At 52.6% G+C, this 17,965-nt stretch overlaps 1 protein-coding gene across 2 annotated transcripts in view; it reads left to right on the top strand.

Moving 5' to 3' along the window:
* The first annotated feature begins 1,459 nt into the window (after positions 1 to 1,459).
* The window catches only part of POU2F3 (POU class 2 homeobox 3), a 41,067-nt gene continuing 24,561 nt past the window's right edge, over positions 1,460 to 17,965 (top strand). The window contains exons 1-4 of one of the 2 annotated variants that reach the window (XM_051812257.1): positions 1,460 to 1,745; positions 5,911 to 5,964; positions 6,626 to 6,694; positions 17,534 to 17,568. In XM_051812257.1, the coding sequence (XP_051668217.1) occupies positions 1,460 to 1,745; positions 5,911 to 5,964; positions 6,626 to 6,694; positions 17,534 to 17,568 (444 nt within the window). The remainder of the gene's footprint in view (positions 1,746 to 5,910; positions 5,965 to 6,625; positions 6,695 to 17,533; positions 17,569 to 17,965) is intronic. The other variant, XM_051812258.1, reaches the window with a different exon arrangement.

Below are 17,965 nucleotides of genomic sequence, written 5' to 3'. Positions count from 1 at the left end.
CAGACAAAAACACTAGAAAACGGAGCAGGAGCTGCCCAGGAACGCCCCAGGGCTCAGGGCCTGAATGGCCGGAGCTGGGGATCGGTGGCAGGAGTCCAGCCCCTCCAGCAGCTCCACAGGGGCTGCCTGTGCCAAGCGCCCCGTGTCACCTCGCTGCTTCCTGGAGCAGCGCTGCGGCGGCTGCAGAAATCTCCAGTCCTGAAAATGTCAGTCTGACCCGGGAACTTCCCCCCCTTCCACCCCTTCCCCCGACTCCCCTCCACTTTTTCCTTGTTCCATTGAACTCATCCACCCTTTCCTGTCCCGAGGATGGAGGTCCCTGACCACGCACTCCAAGGGCAGCTCCAGCCCCCCGAACTCCGGACTGGGTTGGAGGTGAGGCTGGAGATTCTGCCCGCCCACCCATCTCTTCGGAGAAACCTGTCTTTCCAGGGAGGGAGAGCAGTATGTGGGAAAGCCGGGAGCCCTGGAACGTGAATTACCCAGGGAGAGATGAATGTGCGATAGCTTGTACCTGGCAGCTACCGATTGAGCGTTAACGCTTTCAGGAGGGGGCTGAGGCAGCGCCGGGGCTCGGGCTGTCACGGGGATGTCCGGGCTGTCACGGGGATGTCCTGCTACTCCGGGGGTGGTGGGGTCATCAAGGTGGCACATGGTGACACCTGGGGCCGTCGGGGTCACTCGGTCCCTTTCACAGCACAGAGCTGGGGCTCTGGCCTCTGGCAGCTTCCAACAGAAGCAGCCAACGTTAGGGAATCTTTTTTTTTACCTGTCTTCCCTGGAAGTTGGTAAATACTGCAGCTTTAAACAAAGTGGATAAGGAGGAAGAGCTGTCTGCTATTCTCTCCTCTTCCTGGGGACACAGATGTACCCTGGAGGGCCCGTGTCAGGAGAGGGGAGTCTCCATGTGCTAATCCTAACCCTGCCCTGTATCTTTGGAGAGGCAGGTTCCCTTTCTGCTTTTAACTTCCCTTTTCGTGCTGGTTGTCCCGTGTGGCATCACTGAGGTTCAAGGCAGACTTGAGGGGATGCAAAGGCTCCACAGCACAGGCTGGATCCCCCTGAGCACACCCCAGGGTTACCAGCGGCCAAAATGAAGCGCCAGGGCTGCTGGCCGGAGGGGCTGTTCCCACAGCTCCAACACCTTCCCTCCGGGGTGCTGCTGCTGCTGCCCAGCCTGGCCCGATGCCTCGGCCTCTCCTACCTGTGCACGGCAAAGGGCAGAGCCAAAAGCTTATCCACGGGGACAACTGGGATGCGGGGCAGCCGGCGGAGCCCCCCGCTCTCAGCCCAGCAGGCAGGTGCTGCGGGTGCATCCGCGCAGCCGAGGGCGGGCAAACCCAACCCGCCTTTCCTTCCTTTCCTCTCCCTCCTTCCCACCCCACCCCGCGCCCTGGCAGCGCTGCAGGGACTCATCCATCCATTCCCGAGTTACTAATATGCAAATGGGCGCTTTTGCATGGGCCTGACGCCAAGCTGCTGGGTGTCAGGGCACCCGAGGGAGCCGGAGGTGGGGCGAGGCGTGGCACCGCGCCGCATGCTCACCTGGCCCTGCATGGCAACAGGCAATGGAGCTCTAGGTCCCTTCGGGAGCGGACCCACGGCCGGTTCGAGAGGCAGCGGGTGGCAAGGGAGGGAGGGCAAACTGGCAGCCCCTGGCAACCTGGGGCTGACGGCAGGAGGCTGGGCACACCGCGGATTTCCCTCCGCCAGCAGGATGGTGAACCTGGAGTCTGTGCACGCAGGTAAAGGGCGCTTGAGGAAGGATCGGGCTGGAGCTCGCCGTGTCGCTGGGACCGTGGGCTCGGGCAGGAAATGGGGCTGCTCTGATTCCCGCGACCTTTCCTCCCTGCTTTCCCTCCTGTTTTCTCCCGCTGGAGTGGCTGGTGAAGTGCCCACATTCCTGCCCGGGGATGGATGCTGTCCCGGTTTGTTTAGGGGGCTGCCAAGCCATGCCCACAGTGTGGGCGCAGCGCTCCCGCTGCCAGCCCCGACGTGGGGCCGGGAGCAGAGCTTAGAAATGTCTCGGGTACCTGGGAAAGGAAGGTCTGGTGGGACCTGTGGGTCCTGCCATGGGGATAGAGCTGGGAGGAGTGAGAGGGGGTGAATTCACGGAGGGATGCAGCAAGGGGTGGGTGTGTGGGTGTGTGTGTGTGTGAGATGGGACACGGGTTGGAGGGAGAAAAGTTAACGGCAAAGAGGGAAAAGGAGGGAGAAATGAATGAGGAGGGAGCTGTGGGAGGCTGGGTTCGGTGAGGAATGAATGAACAGGGATACTCAGAGAGACTCCTTCCAGGGGGTCTGATCCAGAGATTGTATCGCGTTGTCTCTGAGCAGACCTTGCTCTGCAGTTAGCTGGGGAACCAGGGCAATCCCTGCCAAGTCCCTTGGAGCTGTGCTGAGCTCCAGCTCACCCCGACAGAGCTTCTGCCCTCAGCTCAAGCCCCTGAGCTCAAGGGGAAGGACCACATCCCTGGGCACACGGAGCTGAGGGCAAGGCTGGGGTGGGAGCAGCCAGATCCCGACAGCCCTGCCTGTGGCAGGGGCAGGCAGGAGGGTGTTGGGATGCAGAAGCCATGTGCTAGTGACCTGTGTCTGGTGCTTTGTGCAGCACAAAAGGCTCTGTTAGCCCCTGGTTTGGAGGGATGGGGAGGGTTCACCCATCAGTCTGTCCAGGGCTCATTCCCTTGGATGCCTATTGGCACGCTGTGGGTGTTGGGAGTCCAGGGCTCGTTCCCTTGGATGCCTGTTGGCATGCTGTGGATGTTGGGAGTCCTGCTGTGCAGGGAGAGCTGGGGAGGGTCTGTGCTCAGAGCTTGTAGCCCCTCAACAAGCCCTGCCTGCCTGTGGGCTCGCAGACAGGCCCGAGGGCGAGGCAGATGGTGCAGCAATGCCACCCCCTGACACAGGTCAGGCTGGCAGAGGTGGCCAAAGCCTCTGCTCCGTGGCTGTTTCCAACCTCTCTAGAGCTCTGGGATGCCCACAGCCCCTCCATGGCCAGCCAGCACCCCCCTGAGCGGGCTGGCTCCCTGAGGGGGCAGCTGGGGAGCCCTGGCCATGAGGAGAGGCTGCGGGAGGCTCGTGGGCTGGGCTGGGCTGGGAGCTCAGCTCTCCTGAGCCCCCAGGCTGCTGTGAGGGGTCTCTTGGGGACACTTCCCCCGCAGGCTCTGGGCTTGTGGGCGACTCTTTCCTCACCAGAAGATTCCCCAGGTCGATACTGTGCCCTCTGTCAGAGCCAGTGGCATCTCTCCCGGGGTGGGTTTGGCCAAGAGCTGCACAGGATTGAGTTCCATCCCCCCGTGCTGTCGGTCACAAGGGCTGAAGCTTTAACCACCTTCTGTGCAGGGAGGGAGCCCACCAGAGGTGGGAAGGGGTTTTTTCACCCTTGTGCAAAGACAGTCTTTTCAATTCTGGGGTCCCCAAAAACCTCGGGGTCCCTTTGTAAGAAGCTGCTTGCAGAGGAGTGCTCCATTTTTTCCCCCCTGGGCTTTTCCAACCTTAATGATTCTGTGGGAAGACACAGAGTGCCAGGTGAGGGTGGGCTGCTCTGGCTCTGCTCACCCTCCTCCCCGCTGAGAGAATTCCCTGGTGGGTACCACCACCTCCTCCCCAGGCATTTTGGATATTTCCCCTTTCCTGCAGCTTCCAGAGGGGCTCAGGCACCTAAAGCACAAAACACTCAGCAGACTCCAGGTGATGGTCCCCCTCCTCCACCACTGGATTCCATGTTTAAAGTCATCAGGCTGGTTTACCCTTGCCCATGTCTGAACAGCTACGGGGAACAAGGGCTTGGGAAAGGCTTTATTTGCTGACACCATTTGTTTCAGCAAAAATACAGATGCAGATATATCCCCAGAGAAGTGTCTGCACTGGTAGAGCTCCTTTGGTCTGGGTGAACAAACCAGCTACCCCTACTCCAGGTATGTTTGGGAGCTGAGGTGCAGCAGCACATTTTTAATATGGCCCAGGCCGCAGTGGCGGCTCCTAATAGGGCTGTGGTTTAGGATTAGGCAGTCCTAAGTTGTGTTATTTTTCCCAGAGAGGTTTGGTTTGGTTTTTTTTTTTTTCCTGGCCTGCTTATTCTCTGTGTGTTGCTAACCTGGCAAAGCTGTGTGTAGTTGGACTCAGTCTCACAGCCTGCCTTGTCTTTGAGGGACTTTTTTTTTGGATGGAGCAGAGGTCAAATCTAGATTTGCAACACTCTGTCCTGGTTATAGTGGGAGACTCTTAAATGTCAATAGAAAGGTGTTGGCTTATGTCATATTAGAAAGTGATTCCTCTGTATGTCTGCTGCTTCTTCTTAAGGATCATTGGAGGATGATCCACAGGGACACAAAAGCTGGCCAGCCCCAAACCTCTCAGATCAGTAGGCTTTGATAAAAAAGATTTTCCTTTTCTTCCTGGTGTTTTTTGGTTGTGTTTTTTTTTGTTTGTTTGTGCTTGTTTGTTTGTTTCCCCCACAAGATATTTAAACAGCAATAACTCGTGCACGTTTACAATGGGAATTTGAATCTTGGTGCACATAAACCCCTCGTGCTGTTTCCACCAGGATCACAGGGCATCTCCTTATCTCCCGGCTCCGGGAGGAGGGGATTCCACTGATGGATAACATGCCACATGGAATCGAGCTGCAGCAGCAATTCCTCCTTCCCTCCCCACCCACCCCAGGTCGGAATGGCCGAGGGGATGGGGGGTCACTCCTGCAGGAGGGACAGAGCTTCTCCTGCTTTGCTTTTTCATCCCTCCCTCAGCTCTGCCTGAGCTGTTCCAGTTCTTGCTCTGTGCCCATTCAGGGCTCCTCGATCTTGGGGTTTAAATATTTCCTTTCACTAACATGTATTTTGGTTGGGTTTTGGTTTTTTTTTGCAAGCTTTCAGGCTTTCTCACCAAAGCAAGCACCAAACTTCTGCAGGCTTTTAGATTTTTCTTCCTCTATTTTATGAGAACTTGCCTCTTATTTTTTTTTAAGATGCTTTTTGGCAGGCAGCAAAACTTTGTGCTTTGTAGATTGCCTAAGTTAGGGTCCCTTGGCAGTGTTACAAGACAAGAAGATGTTTATAGCTGATGGTAATTACTCTTCCTGCAGTAGAAATGCTTTAGAAGCCCCACTAAACATTCATGTCTTAATTGCAGAGGGTTTATTTGAAGGGGAAAAAAAATCCCACAACTTTTTTTTCTCTCTCTCTCCTTTTTCCCCTCACTCCTTAATATAATTTGAGGGAAGGAAGTTTCTGAAGTATGTGAAAGTTTCTGTGCTCTGGTATAAAATCCTGATTTTTTTTTTCTTCCTACCTTTATTCCTTCACTGAAGAAAGTTTCAAACATTAACTTGATCAAAGATATTAAATCTTGGCCAAAAAGCAGATTATCTGCTGTTTAAATAGGGGAGAACAGAACCTGAACACACACAAAGCTCTGCCTGTTTTAGTGTGAGCAACAGAGGGAAATGAGTGTAAAACCCCACAGGGTTCTTCTAATCCTTTTGGCCGTTTGGAAGCAATAAAAGGTGGATATAGGGAAGAGGAAAAGGTTTGCATGGTGCTTTTAGATGGCTTCCACCTGCCTTCTCTACCCCAAAAAACCCCCAGCAAACACTGGCCCAGCTTCCCCGCTGTTGTTATTCCCCGATGCAAATGGGATGAGCCTGTGGCCGGGATTGGCTGCAGGAAGAACATGCAAATCACTCGGGTCTTGATAAAAAAAAAAATAAATAAATTATCTCTCTCTTTTTCACCCCCATCTAGTCTGGAAACGGTTAAAATTCCCGTGCAAAAGGTGTAAGGGCCAAGGGGGTGTCCATCTGAATTTGAATAGATATTCTCCCTTCTTTCACCGCTGTGTCCTTGGCCTCTTTTGAGGAGGAGATGAGCAATCCAGGGTGAAGTTGACCATTCCCACCTTTTCTTTCAGCCGTGCCCGAAGGAGAAAGTGGCCCCGGGTGTGGTGGCAGCCATCACTTCAAGGGTAAATGACAAATTCGATGGCCTCGATAAGGATGGGGGGGATATTCAGGAGCTTGATGGGAAAGGTCTCTTTGTGCTCCTGGGTTGGGGATGATGCTTTGGAGCAAAGCAGCTTCTCGGTGGCTTGTGAGGGGTGTGAGCACGTGCACTGGGAAAAAACAGGGAAAACAGTGGGCAAATAGGGATCAGATGGAGTGGGGAAAACGAGTTGAGTTTGATGGGCCGTCTTGAGGGCCGAGGAAAGGATTTGGGAGAGGAGGGGAGAGCTGGGAGGGATCCCCTGCCAGTGCAGGTGTGGTGGAGGTGGGTGTCAAAGGGACACCACCCCAGCAGGTTTGGGAAGCTCAGGAGAGAGCCCAGTGGGGCTGGGGGGGACTCTCTGTGGTGAATCGACCCCTCGTCCTGTGGGTGAAGGGTGGGAGCACCACAGCAAGGTGGGGAGGGGGAGAAGGAGTGAGGGGGATGCAAAGAGCAACAGGAGGGAAAGTGCATCCTCGGAGCTGATGAATATTCTAGTGCCTGTATGTTGAGGAATCAGAAATTTGAAAGTCTGATGGTTTATTATAATTACACATTCATTTGTGCTGTTTAGTGGAAGCCACATGTGCCTGTTGCCTGGGACTGTGACCTGTTATTAAAATCAGTTGTGCCTCCTTTTGCAGAGATCAAGATGAGCGGGGATGCGGCAGATTCCACAGACACCCGGCACGAACCGGACCAGGTGGAGCCAGGTAAGGAGGCTCTGGGATGTGGGGGACACGGGGAGGGGAGGGGGAAGCAAGGAAAAGCAAAGGGGAGTGTGGGTGCTGGAAGTTTCTGCTCTGCTCGGCTCCTGTTGCTGCTCCACCGCGCTCTTCCAGCCAGCCCGGGAGTGGATCAGGAATGTGCTCTGGGCTAGGATTGCGCTGCTATCTTGATCAGCATGCAAGATCCTCTCCCTTAATGTCCTCTGTGGCTTCAGCAGGGAAATGTGCTCCCGCCTTGCCAAAGGAATGATGGCCCTGGAACGGTCTGGGTCCCGCTCTTCCCATCCCACCGGGAATCGCGGCAGGGACGGCTCCTCAGGCAAAACCAAGCCTTTCTTTGGCCCTGTGTGTGTGTAGAAAAATGGGAGGGACTTCGGGAATAATCAAATCCAGTGAGGTAGTTCCAGAAGAAAGGCATTGCTCTGCGTCTTGAGGCACGATTGGGTCCCTCACCTCCGCTGCTCCTGATGCTGCGCAGGCTCTGCTGCTCAGTGGCTGGAAAGCCTCAGTGTTCCTTGAATATGGAAAGCTGAGGAACAGGGTGATGTTTTAGCTGATTTCTGCCAGGTTACCAACCAAAAGCTGTGACAGACACCAGGAAAAAATCAGTTTCTGCCATCAGTTCTCCCTCCCACTGCCCGCAGGGAGCTTTGCATGCAAGACTTGGACCCGTAATTTCACAAAGGCTCATGGTCACGTCCCTTTTCAGGCAGGTGAGCAGCAATAAGAAATAATTTTAACAGCCACTAGGTATAGGAAATCAAGATTATTAAAAGCTGTGCTATAAACTTAGAAATAAAACCTTTAAAAACCGAAACTGGTAGCGAAAATGCAGAAGAATCAATTATTCTCTAGCCCTAAGCTGGGGGCAGGGGGATGTGCAAGAGGTTAAAACTTTGCGTGGAACGATTTTACTGCTTCTCTTTTACTTACATAATTTGAGATAATGTAGAAAACAAATGAGATTTTGGTTAACCCAGAGAACTCTAAGCATGTTTTAAAGGGACTAAACCCACCCCTTTATTTAGAAATCCTCAATGTGCTCGTGGCTATTAAGCTGGGTTATTTGACACAATCTAAGGCAGAGATAAAATCTGGTTCTATTCACGTCCATGAACTCTGATTGACTTTGGTCAGCTCAGCTTCTGCTCGGGGCTCTCAGATCACCCCAAGTTGGTTTCTGAGATAAATGTTTCCAAGCTGCTGAGCAACAAACACATCACAAACCTCCCAGGCCCTTCCAAAAACAACAAAAAAAAAAACAACTGGTGGCTGTTACAGGGCCTTAAATCGGGAGCTGGAGCCTCCTGAGATGTTTGGCACACGGAGTTGATGGATAGCAGGGTTAATCAAGATTAGGGAAGCCGGGTGTTTGATTCTGGTTATTAAATGGAATGGGATATTCTGGCTGCTGCTGCTCTTGGAGTCAATAGTGTTAAACCAGAAGCTGGCGCTGCCTTTGGTTGGATAAAATATGGGGTTTTTTCCAAGCCTAAGCTCCCCAGACAGCCATTAGTGTGAGCTGCAGCACCTCTTTCTAGTGGTAATTGAGGAAAGAAAGCGCAGAAGTGAAGTCAATTTGTTTTAAAATAACCAAAAACGTTCGCGGCGGCATTAGCCGTGCTCTAGGAGCCTTCCAATCAAGCAGGGAAATCAGGACAAGTAAATCACCTTCATTTGCGAGGCACAAAAAAAAAAAGAAACCTGTTGAAATCGCTCTTTTTTTCTGCTGTTTGGATCTGTTTGGTCCCTTCGGGTTCTCCAGGGATCGCTGGAGGGGACACGGCGGAGGGGCGGGAGATGCTCATGCGAGGTGTCCCCCTCTGTGTCCCCCTCTGTGACACCTCCCATGGGTTGTCCCCCTCTGTGACACCTCCCATGGGTTGTCCCCCTCTGTGACACCTCCCATGGGGTGTCCCCCCTCTGTGTCCCCCTCTGTGACACCCCGTGGGACCCCCCGGGGGTGCCCAGGGCAGGGTGACACATTGGCACGCTGTGGTCCAGGTGATGTAACTCGCCCTGACGCTTCACCCAAAACCTCCTCGTGGGGTTTTTTTTCCCTCCCCTCCTCCTCTTTCAGACCATTCTGTTTATAAACAACCAAGCTCTTTGTACTGAACTTCCCTGGAAGTTTTTATTTCCCCCCCCCCCCTCCGTGCGCGTCGTTAGAGGAATATTTACTGCAGCACCTGATGGTTTAGTGTTTTGGTTACCGGCTTCATGTGGGGAAAAGCTGTTTTCTGATGACTCATTAATTGAAGACCCATTTCCTACTGAATTACACCAATCCACGCGACTCCCCGGGAATCTCGTTACCCCCAAAGGAGAGATCTGTTCCCAAACTAACAGTATTATACCTTACAAAGACTAGGAACCCTCCGAGGTGCAGATATCCACAGGCCTTTCATCACCAAAAGATGCAGACTGGCTCCAAGAAGAATTAAAAAAAAAAAATCTATATATATTAAAAAAAAAAAAAATCCTGGAGGGAGTTGGGTGCCAAAATGTTTTTGTAAACCAAGCCCTTGATCTAAACCTGATGCCTAAAGATCTGATGGGAAGTGTCAGTAGCAGAAGGATAATCTCATCCTTTCATATCTCCGCCAATTCCAGGCTTAGAGGGGGGAAAAAAGAAGGGTAATTTGGAGCATTGTTTTACTTTGAAAGTGTTTGAAATAATTGTGGGGGCTTTTCTTTTTTGAGAAAATTGTTAAAATTGTTCGTCTTCCGTAGGAGGTTTGGAAAGATCAGGCTTCTTTTTTTTTTTCTTTCCTTCTTTCTTTCTTTCTTTCTTTTTTTTTTTTTTTGTTCTTTTTCCATCCACCCAATTTCATAGAAAATGCTTCAAAGCTTTTCAGTAAGATATCCTCCCAAACCCCAGGTTGGTTTGATTCCAGCCTCTCCGAGCGTAGTGGAATTTTGCCATTAAAAAAAAAAAAAAGCTGCGATTGAAAAAAAAATAATAATTTATAAGGAATACCACCTACCCTGCCCAACCCTGCGAATCTTAATCCTTCCTTTCCTTCCACTCTGCCCTTTTTATGATGTGTGTGAGGGGGAAGAGGGGAACAGGCACCAGTTTCTCCCACGGGGGGGAGCGAGTCGGATGTTTCCCCCATTACCCAGGAGCTTTGGGGGTCACTCCCAGCCTGACCCCTCCAGTCTGGGGGTCCCCTTTCCCTTTTCCTGTGGGATTCCAACCTGTTTTAACGCGGGGCTTGAGCTCCCAGGCAGCCAGTCCCGCTGACTCCATGGGGGGTAATGACAGGCAGCGAGTTTTCTGCTTGGCTCCGAGCTCTTTTCATCTCTTTAAACTGATGAAAGCCATGCCAGCAAAGCTCTGGGTTGATTTTTTTGATGGGAACTGTGGGGGCTTGGCACTGCCGAGTGTCGCCCCTGGTCTTGCAGCCCAGGGGCAGAGAGAGATCTCCCCCTTCTTGTGGTTTATCTGAGCCCTCGGTATCTGATGCAACAAAACGCTGAGGTGGGACTTGCCCCTGTCTGTCTGTTTGTTTGTGTCAGACACTTGTTCCCCCGTTTATCTGCTCGATCAAAACAGGTTACACCAAGCCGAGCTACTTCCCTTTGATTTCATCTGTTGAGGCTATGGGGGGGAAGCCAAAGCTTTTACAAAAGGGCGATAGGGAAGCTCTTCAAACACAACCATCGGTAACTGAATAGCTGCGGGCGCTCCCGAGCATCTTCCCTCCCCACCCTGGATCCCGGGGAACTGCCCGGCCTGCCAGGAGCCCTGGGAGGGGTGTGCTGGGCACCCCGGTGCGGGGAGCAGAGCCGGGCTGTGCCTGTGTGGCTGCAGTGTGGGACAGCCCCGCAGCCTTATCGCTGCCTTGGCAGGGCTGGCACTGCTCCCCGGGACGGGGGGTTGGGGGGGCCGGTCAGGTCTGGGAGCTGGAGGGGATCTGGTTGGTCCCTTGGTGGGTAGAGGGGTGTGGTTGGAGAGGGAGGGCACACGGGGCTGGGACACGGGGCTCTGGTGGCAGTGGGAGCAGGGTTATGTCACCCTCACCTCAGCCTGGGTAACCTCTGAGCGATTTGGAATGTCCCGAGTTGAAAGGGACCCTCAAGGATCGTCCAAGTCCAACTCCTGGCCCTGCACAGACACCCCAACAATCCCACCCTGTCCCTCAGAACCTTGTCCAGAAACTCCTGGAGCTCTGGCAGCCTTGGGGCCAGCCTTGGGAGCCTGGTCAGTGCCCAACCACCCTCTGAGGGAAGAACCTTTTCCTATATCCAACCTAAACCTCCCCTGACACAGCTCCAGCCGTTCCCTGGGTCCTGTCACTGCTCACACTGAGCAGAGATCAGTGCCTGTCCCTCTGCTTCCCCTCATGAGGAAGTTGTAGACAGCCATGAGGTCTCCCCTGAAGAGAGCAATAAGGCAGGTATCTTGTCTCTCAGAGTAAGAAAGACTTGTCTTTTAAACCTCAAGAAAATGAAGTGCTAAGGGGCTCTGATGCATCTGCTCCTAAGTGTCCCTTTTGAGGAGACCCTGCTGGGAATGTCCTTCATTCCCTGCATCCTCATCTTCGCCCAGCCCGTGCCTGTGGAAGGATGGCAGCACCAGACACCTCTGCTGCTGGCACAGGACATCTGAGGGCCCCTGGCAGTGGAGCAGAGAGCAAAGGTAGCTCTGAAACTGGACACCAAAACTTCCACCAGAGCCAGATCCCCTCCCAGTACCCAGTTTGCATTAAACCCATGCCAGGGCAGATGGGAAATCAGAGCCCCTGCCTCAGTCTGTATCTGCCACAGTGCAAGCTCAGTTAAGTGTGTCTTCATTCCTCAGCTCCAAAGGGAGGGCCTCGATCTCTTTTTCCACCTTTTTGACAGGATGAGAGCCAGGGATGGGCACAACAGAGCCCTGATCTCTGCTGGGCTCTGGGAAAGCTGCTGTTTGTTGTATTCCCACCTCAGGTGTTGGGGTAGGGTCTCTTTTAAAGGTGATGGCTCATCCTGGAATAGGGAATGAAGTTTCTGGTCTTTGTGTCAGCTTCCAGCTGGGGTGGAAGGCAAGGTGCACGGGCAAGGGATGGCAGATGGAGCACCCACCAACCCACCTCAGTGGTACCCTCAGCATCCACACAAAGGGCTGCACCACCTGAGCATCTTCCTTTTGTTGTTACCGGGCTGGAAACATCTTGCCAGGCCAAAGTCTTTTGAGGAAACTTGGCCTCTCCCAGCCCCGCTCCGAGCCCAGTCCTTGGCTACACCTTTGCTCTCCAAGGGCAGCTCTCCCTCGTGAAACTTTCCTCAAAGCCTCCAGGATTTCTCTGGTCTCTTCCCCCCTGCAGCCATGCACAGCCCCGGGACAAGTCCCGGATAAATGAAAGCAGCAGCAGTTGGGCTGGAAACAGCTGGTTGCTATGGCAATCGGGGCTGCTCGGGATTTGCATGAGGCTGATGATTTTCATAGCACAGCCACATTTAAGGCAAGCAGGAGAAATTTCCATATTCCCAGCTCCGAGTCAGTTGGGGCGTGGGGGAGGCCAGGAGGGGGATATTTGAAATTCAAATGAAGGTGATTAGGGTTTGAGGTTGGGTTATTTTTTTTTTTTAATTTTTTTTTTTTCCTTAAACATCCCATTATGGAAGAGGATAAAAAAGGATGGGGAGGGGAAAGGGGAACAAAAGGCTGGTTTGACTTGAATTAGAGGGGCAAAGGAAGAGCTGGTCTGATCTGCCTCTTGCCTCTGGTCTAAGAGAAGAGACTTGCCCTCTCCCAGCACCTGCAGGTGAAATGTTTTCCGTGGGAACAACTGCTGCCCTCGGGTTTCCTTCTGGAAGCTGCCCGAGTCTCCCACACTTGCTGTCCTGCTATCCCCCCACTCCCTGCCCCACACGAAGGGAACATCACACTCCGAGCTGCAGTGGGACCTGGGGATGGGGTTTCTCTGAGGCACTGCTGACAAAGGGAAGGCATTTTTATAACCCAGGGGTTTCCACCCAAATGAAACACTCGAGTGCTCAGTGAAAGCTTCCCCTGGAGTCTGGAGCTGTCTGAGTCAGCACAGATTCACTTTTGCTACCCAGCCTTAGCTTTCCCATGGAGATGCTCTGATGCTTTGGGCTGTTTGTGCCCTCAGAGCCTCAAAAACTCGCCATCCCGCTCACACTTTGCCCTGCTCCCTTTAAAAAGCACTTTTTAAGTGCCTTGGGAGCAGCAAGCATCCCAGCAGGATCCAGGGAACAGCTCAGGGCGGTCTCTGCTCCCTGGTGCTGGTGGGCACAGCTGGAGGGAATCAGGGGTAACCAGCACATGGAGAAAAGGTGATTTAAGTGAGCTCCCACCACTGGAGCTCTGGAGAAGGTGGTTCTGGGAACAGCAGCGTGAGGGCTGTGACTTGGTGTTTGCTTGGGTCTCCAGAGTCAATTGAAATCCTGAGGAGTGTATTTGATGCTGAATGTCTTGTTTGCTTAATAGAACCACATCCTCCTCGTGCAGGTGAGCATTTTGCAGCATTTACAGCGTGTGGGTCAAGTACTGTTTATAGCTGTGTAATTGTTGCCACTCTTTTCTTTACCAGCACTCAGGTAAATCTTTTAACTTCGTGTGTTGTTTGAGGTGAGAGATTTGAACAGGCTAATTTCTCAGCCTTTAGAAAATGCACGTTGAAAGGCTCTCAGCATCCTGCCCGCTCTGCCAATCTCTGGTGGCACTGTGCTTTATCAGCTGGGGTGCTAAAATCCTCAGCATAGGTGAGATTAATCTTAATTTTAGATATTCGATACTCTGAGGCTGAAGTTTGACCTGCTCACCCCGGGCTCCTTGTGCAGTCGCTGATGGAAATAGGTGTCTCCAGAAGGTGATTCATCTCCGTGCTCTCTATCTCGGGGGTGAGATGAGTTGCCCTCTGGAAGCGCCTGCTTCCTCCCTCTCCGTGGCTGTAAAGGGAGCCTAGAGCAATTGGCTCACAAATAGACACCTAAAAGTTAGACATCTGAGCCCAGGCAGCCGAACCCCCTGCCTGGTGTCTGCCTGGCACCGTTCCCCCATCGCCCGTTCAGCTGTTCCGAATTTCCCTCCCAAATGCGCCGCGGCAGAAAACTGATTCCCTGTGGGAATTCCCCAACACCTGTTAAAGATTGAAATCGCCTCCGAATTCCCCCGGCCCTTCCAAGATCAAACCGTGGGGTGAATTAAGTGCGGGGCCGGGTGGGACGGGGACCGAGGTGATCCCTGCGGTGTCGCTGGGTGAGAAGCTGTCACCCCCCGCAGGTGACATCTGCATTTGCCTTTGGAGGAGATGAAGGAGCGCTGCAATCCTGCTTTTCCCTCCCTCCCCATCACGGTGCTTTCATCCCCGAGTGCCCGACTGGCTCTGCAGCTTCCAGTGGGAATCGTGATGGAGCTCCTGTCTCCGCTTTTCCAGAGCCGCGTCCCGGGAGGGGGGGAACAGGCAGGGGGTGAGGAGGGGGGGGGGAAAGAAAGTTGTCCGGAACTGTTCTGCTTCTCCCATCCCCAGAGAAACCTCCCCAGGCAAACTCGCACCAGATCTGATGCCAGTGCTATGCAAAACAGCTGCCAGGTGAACCAAGGAGAGCTGCACAGCCCTGGTCTGCCGTGCTAAGCCGAGCTTATCGCTGCTTTTCCCCCCCTCCCCTTCCCTGTCCGGAACACCCAGAAAGAGCCTTGTTTGCGGGGAAGCTCCTGGGAATTGTAGTGCAGGAGCTCAGGGCAGCCTTGCCCGGTTTAGATCTCAGGGCTTCCCCCGGTTTGATGCAATTCAGGGAGGCCAGGACTGCATCTTGCAGATGCTGGAGATTTTTGGATCCCATTGTGTCTGGCTGGTGTAGCAAGAGGCAAGTTGTTGGCTGGGCTGAAGCTCCATTAAAATTAGTGGAGTTCTGGCAGTTTACAGCAGGAGAGAATCTGCTGCCACTTACACTTTTCTTTCTTTTTATCTCCTGGAGCTAGAAAAGATAAAATCTTAAGTGCAGAGTGTTTGAACAGCCCGTTCCTTTCAGGAGAGATGACTACTGCAGTGTGAGTCCTGATGTTGACAGAAACTGGGAGGAAACCGAGTCTATTTTTAAAATATTTGCAGCAAAGTTACTGATTTAGCTGAAAGGGGAGAGTTGTTATCCCTATCACACCCAAACCTTGCCTTGCAGCTGGAATCACTTTAACTTTACATTAACTGAAGTAGAAAAAGACCAGATTTGTTTGCAAATAGATCTGTGCACAAACACTGGCTGGTCCTGCTGAAGCCTTGAAGAGATTTGTGTATCCAGCTCCCATTTACATAACCACTGGGAGCAGGAATCACCTCGCCCAGTTTTAAATATCTCACTCTTGGACATCTAAGCCCCAACTAGTTGCCCCTGGGTCCCTTGGGAGTCAATTAAGAGGAATAGTCATCTCCAGAGGGCCATTCATGTCAGCTGGAGATGGGTGTCTGAGATAGGTGGGATGAATGGCCTCTGGAGGTGCCTATTGCTCCTCACTGTCTCCCGAGGCACCCCGGGGCAGTTGCCTCAGACTGAGACACCCAAGTTACCCCTGAGTTAGTGGCAGTCTCCAGGAATATTTGCAGTCACAGAATTCCTGGCTGAGGTGCCCCCGATCCCCCCCACTGACCCTCAGTGGGTAGAACTTGGAGGAAGCTGTGTCTGACCTTGGAGGAGAGGAAGGGGCAAAGGCAGGTCAAAGTCTGGAAAAAGGAAGAGATGGGAAGCTTGGAAGAGGTGGAAAGACCGTGCAGGAGAACTTGGGCCTGGTGGTAGTGATGTGCAGGGAAACTGTTCCAGCTGCACATCCCAGGCTCCAAGTTTTGGGGTGTATGGTGGTGACTCAGACACCTTCACCAGGACCTCGGGATCTCCCTCAAGGCCTTTGAATGTTGCCTCATCAACATGCTGCACTTGAACCGTGAGTGAAACTCCTGTATCCAAGAAACCAGGAGGTTACCTTTTCCTTCCTGTTCTATTTTAGCAACTGGGAACTTTATTTCCTCCTTCTCTCCTCGCTTTTCTTCCCTTTAGCTACTGCCTTCAGATTGCATCAACACCCCCCCCCCTCCCCTCCTTCCCCGTGGGTTTCAAAGGTAGAAACTGCAGGCCTTGAAGATCCTCCTGGAGTCCTGCTCAGGTGTGTGGATGCTGATTGTGATCATCCATTAGCACTATCAGCATTCCCATCGGTGGCTGTGCAGTTGTTGGCTGGAAGGCAATGAATGAACCCGATTCCCGGGGCGGGAGCAGCTGGAGAGAGGTGGTCAGGGAGCAGAGGCAGGAGGGGGGAGCACGTGGCAAGCTGGAGGTTGTAGCAGGAGCAGGGGATTGCATGGAAGGAGATAAAGACCTGAGATTGGGAAGAGAGAAAGCTTTGAGGAGCAGGTCGGGGGGAAGGCAGGAAGCGAGGGCAGGCTGGAGCAGAGCAGAAATGCAGCCAGGCTGGGGGAGAGGGCACGGAGCTGGATCGTGGTTGAGGTGCAGATGGTGAGGAGATAGAGGAGATCTCAGAGTTGATGGGGGCAACAGCTTGTTCTGCTGCTAAACAGTGCTGTGGCAAAGTCCTGCAGCTCAGTTTCCACAGCCAGTGCTGTTCAATGTTTCAGATTAAATCTGCAGAGCTGTTTCTAGATAGCAGAGAACGAGAGGCTGCCATGAAACTGTTATCGTTGCCTCTCAAATATTTTGCCATCCATGAGTAATTGTACCAAGCACACTCCCCCTGAGGATCTCAAAGGGCCACGCTGATTCACCTGGGAATGTTGTGTGCACGGAAAACTGCAGGCTGGGTTAGGGCAAGGGCTCGTTCAGCTGAGGAAAGCAAGTCCATGGGAGAGTTGGATTTGCACTCCTGCCTGCACAGCCTCTCCCAGCAGCTTTCCAGCTTTTTGCAGGAGACATGAACTGCTGAGAAACACGATGTGTTGGAGCTTGATCAGATCACAGGGCACGGGCTCTGCTTTCTGGGGAACGTTATACTGGAAAAAACAGCAGGAGGAGCCCCCGAGGGCTTGTGTTGGTGGGATGTGAACAATTTAAGGCTGTTTATCACAAACTCGGTTGGACTGGAAGAGAATGACTTGGGGAATGTATTGCAAAGGGAAGGGGTTTCTTGGGGTTGCCTTTGCAGCTAAAGAGCTTCGTGGAATCCCTTAAAGCATTCATATCTGTGGAGAGCACAACCTTTCCTCTGTGATGTTCTTGATGAATTTGGCAGGTGTGATGGAGGGGGGGGGATGTTTATCATCAAAGGGGAATGAGTGAGGGCCTGTGCGGTACCTTCAGGCTGAAACCTGTCTGATTTTTTCCCCCTGTGCCTGCCAATCTCTTTTGGAATCAAGGAGACGCCTCTTGAGCACAACCCCACGGCACCCTCTGTTCCCTCAGATATCCCGTAATTACCCAGTGCCACACGGGTTCCTGAAGATCCCAGGCTAACAGCCCTGGCCACCTGTTTGCTGGCCTTTCCCACACTTAGTCCAGGCTTTATTGTGTGCAGTGCCTTAGTCCTGGCTTTCCCTGGAGATCTGTGATGTCCTCCAGCTCACCTCTGCTGGAATCTCCCTTGCACTCAGGGAGATTTCCCCCACCCTTTGCTGCTTGGCCAGGTATCTCCCCGGGAAGAAACACTTCTATTATCCTTCAGCAAAGGCTGATAGCATTAAATGTTGTAAAAGCTGATTTCATCCTTCCACTGCTGCGCTCCCAGTGACTCCCCCTTCCTCCTCCCTTCCTTGCTCTGAGCTGAGCCAGCCCCATGGCTTTGCTTCCATGTGTTCTAAGTTCTGGAAATCTCCCACCAGTGCTCACTGTCATCAATACTGAGATATTTTTCTGTTTGTTTCCTTGTAGGCAATGAACAGAATGGGCTGGACTTTAACAGGCAGGTAAGACTCTCCTGGGTTACCAGGTATTCTCCTGCTTTCTTGGATGACTGTTTTTTAATTGCTCATCATGCCAAGTCCCAGGCAGCTCCTGCTGAGAGATAAAAACTGTTAGGGCAGAAGCTGCCATCAAACAGACCACAGAACTTCTTCCCAATTCCCCTTTGTGGGATAGAATGACAGATCACACCTCTGCTTTCCCTCTTCCTATTTCATAGAAGTTCAGCTAATTACAGAGTTTCTTTAAATGACCACTTGCTTGAGGGTTTTGCTGGCCTTTTAATTTTTATTTTTCTTTCTATTATCACTTAGAAACAAAAGGCACCTCAGTTAGAGTGGCAAATGTGCAAATCCCTCCCCAGAGCCCCATGCACTGTGACACTGAGAGTGCTGTGATGTG

The sequence above is a fragment of the Manacus candei genome, unplaced genomic scaffold, assembly GCF_025592945.1.
Source record: "Manacus candei isolate 608988 ecotype Guabito, Panama unplaced genomic scaffold, ASM2559294v1 h1tg000086l, whole genome shotgun sequence".
In the NCBI taxonomy this organism is placed as follows: domain Eukaryota; kingdom Metazoa; phylum Chordata; class Aves; order Passeriformes; family Pipridae; genus Manacus; species Manacus candei.
The sequence above is the reverse complement of the archived record's forward strand: the minus strand, read 5'-3'. Positions and strand labels throughout refer to the sequence as shown.